The following is a 3,121-nucleotide window of genomic DNA, read 5'->3' on the forward strand; positions in this document are numbered from 1 at the left end:
TTCATGTATGAAAGAAAACCAATAAAGACAATTCATACAAAGACTTTGTTGGAAATGTTTATGGGGACTTTTAAAGTTGGACTAAATGCATTTTATACGACGACATGGTAGTGAGCCTATGAGGACGAAGGGATTGAAGGTTGTGGCTGAAAAGTGGTGTGGTTGGGTGTCATGTGTACAAGGGGCAGATTTGTGACAGCTAGGGCTGTCAGCTTGACAATGGAGAAAGCTAAGGACTTGCACAGAACTCATCTCTTTTTATTATTGTGGATGTCATGTGATGAGCTGCGGCAAAGTCCTGCGGTGATGGAGCATCCCCTTGAAGCTTGGGATAAAATAAACCCTCTCCCTTAAGTTGTTCTCAAAAGGGTGTTTTATCACAGCAATCGGGAAAGAAACTAAGTCAGGGAAAGTGAAATAACTCTTTCTTGATAGCCAGAGACTAGAATCATGAAGATCCATGCTCCATTTCCTGGCTTGTTTATCCCTTTCAAAACTTGCATTCTTTGCTACTTACAGTGACATAAATATACACATATATGTGTGTAAACATAGATACCTCCATGTAAACACACTGAATACTTAATTCACTTATTTACATAGCAGATGGCATGTTCGATTATAAGATAAATATCCATTTTGTGCATAAATAAAGACAATCAGCAGTAAAAGTTATCCAAATCATGTAAAATGATCTGAAAACCAATTTTAAAATACCAACATGTTATATGTTACACTATCTGGAAAAACCTGACACTATTTGGTTATTTGAAATCATACATCAATAGTGACTTATCTCAATTATTTTTTAACCAATGACTTATATCTTATACACATATAAATAAACTACGAGTCACAACAGTTCCAGAAATTGAGAGATTTTTTTAATTCTTTCTCAGGTTGTCATCAAATCTACTCAACAAGTTCATTTAGTTGATTTTCCTTGCAAATTCGTCTCTTGTTGCCATTCGAAGCTTGACCGTTGATGGTAAATAAAAATCATAAAAACAGTTTCTTCTGAACAAATACTTTGTTGGATGTAGGATTTTTCTTCGAAAATGCATTAAAATAAAGTGAAGATGGAACTGAGTCATCTGTGGTGGTGCTAGACTCCTAAGAATTTTCATTTTGTTGTCGGTCATCTTAACTGCATTCATAGCACAGCTTTCAAGTTAATGAATCATTCAGTGTTTGTAAGCTGTTCCTATGGTCTAATAATTGACAAGATCACATTTGTTCTGTATTTCCTAATGACAGAAACAGGATATTTAAGAATATATGTAAAGGGAAGCTTAAAACTATGCCATCTAACTTCATTACAGTTAGTTCCTCGTTATGTTCTAAGGTAATGATTTTGTTACCAGTTGTTTTACTGAATGTTACTTTCCCGTTGGAATCAAAACACACCAAAGTTATTTTGAACACTACGTTTCGTATATGTTTTAAACAACAACCATCACGCTGCTGACGACTTTCCGTGAAAATGATGCAACGGTTGGTAAAGGTAATGTGTATAGGAAAACAAAACCTAAAAGCTCTCCACTTCCAGGAGTAATGACCATCTCTGCTAATCATTGTACCAAATCTCATGCCACATTCTTCGAGTTCTTCACTGATGATCCGTGGCCCTATTTCTATGTGTTCTTGTTCTTGAAGTAAAGCCAGCCATTGCTGTTTATAAATGGGTGTCAACCATTCTAAAGGTATTAGACGATCTCGTTCAAGAATAGCTGTGTCACTCAGATCACCGATGATATGTTGAAATCTCAATTTTTTAAATACCGGTTGATATATTAGTCCTTCTTCACTTTCAAGAAAACTGATGTTATCAACCACATGGAATGCCATGTGGTTGGAAAGCCAACAGTCGGCACTAATTAAAATCTGCTTCACTGAGCCTTTCCAGGAAGGATTATAACAAAGGAATATCCACTCCTTCAGGGTGGTGTAGATGTCCATTTCCTTTTGCATAACTAGTAAATCAGGTGAAGAAACAAGGAGATACATGAGCTTTGTATCAATTTCCCTGTAAAGTTCAACACTTGGGTGAGTCATCAAGTGGCAGAGAAGCCAGTCAAAGCAGCGTGTCTTTACAGATTTCAGTCCATATGTTTCTGCTGCCATGTAGTATGAGCACACGGTTTCCCTAGTGATGTTGTTGTTCATGATCTCTTTACATTGTCGGATGACATGCTCCACCTGAAGCAGGCATGCTGCTGCCAAAACGTGAGGAACTCGACGGGGTATTATTGGCAAGTCCTCGTCCCTGTACAATGACCCAAACACATAGTGCAAGGAGCCGACATCTATGTCCTCGTTCTTAATCTTCAGGTCGACAATATTACTGTGGGATTCTTTCCAAGTACCTTTTAGTATCTTAGCAAAGAAGGCTGACTGGCATAAAAATGCCTTGTGTAGAGGCCATTCTACCTCAAGTGCCCGGATTCTAATATCGCAATCCTTACCGTCCAAAAATAAAGTTTGGTAAGCATACTTAGATGATAGTTTCGGTTTTTTCCTGTAGATGTTGCCAAAAAGTTGCTGTAGGTTGACTGCCTGGTTCCGAGATCCGTGGATGTTAGGGGTTGATGCCACACAGTCCCAAATGCCCCATTTGCGCTTGCGACTGCCAGAGATGTAACTGGGACCTGCTTTTTCTTCTGGCGGCGGCGCTGGCTCTGCCAAGCTGGAATCACTGCATCTCAAACTGCTGAGGCTGTTTACAAGCCCCATTGATTAAATCATCCAGCAGCTCTCAAAGAGACTACCAGAAGCTTCTTTCCCATTGTATTGCTGTATGTTGTGTCAGCCACTACTGCCTAGGCTAGCTGAATTTCTCTAGCTCAGCCTCAAACGTCACAGAGAAGACAGCCATTCGGTCATTAGTCATTGTCTACTACTGCCCTTCTGGAGCAGTGGCCCCGCCCCCTGGCAACAGGCCCCTTTAAAACTATTGAAGTGTGATCTAGCTTCTCCCCTTCTTCCCCTTAACTCCTGCTCCTTCCTCTCTCCTTCCCTCCTCCCCTCCTTTCCCTTCTACCTAATTTCCTTCTTTCTTTCCTTTCTTCTTTTCCTTTCCCCATTCCCCTTCTCTTTTCCTCTGCCCCCCACCTTTTCCCTC

The 3,121-nt window shown here is 40.0% G+C and overlaps 1 protein-coding gene across 1 annotated transcript; it reads right to left on the bottom strand.

The window, feature by feature from the left end:
- Positions 1 to 1,227: 1,227 nt before the first annotated feature.
- Positions 1,228 to 2,733, bottom strand: LOC119805274 (germ cell-less protein-like 2). The gene has a single exon (XM_038317210.1). The coding sequence runs from the start codon at positions 2,731 to 2,733 to the stop codon at positions 1,228 to 1,230; it is 1,506 nt and encodes a 501-aa protein (XP_038173138.1).
- Between the last annotated feature and the right edge of the window lie 388 nt (positions 2,734 to 3,121).

Source organism: Arvicola amphibius, chromosome X, assembly GCF_903992535.2.
Source record: "Arvicola amphibius chromosome X, mArvAmp1.2, whole genome shotgun sequence".
Lineage (NCBI taxonomy): Eukaryota > Metazoa > Chordata > Mammalia > Rodentia > Cricetidae > Arvicola > Arvicola amphibius.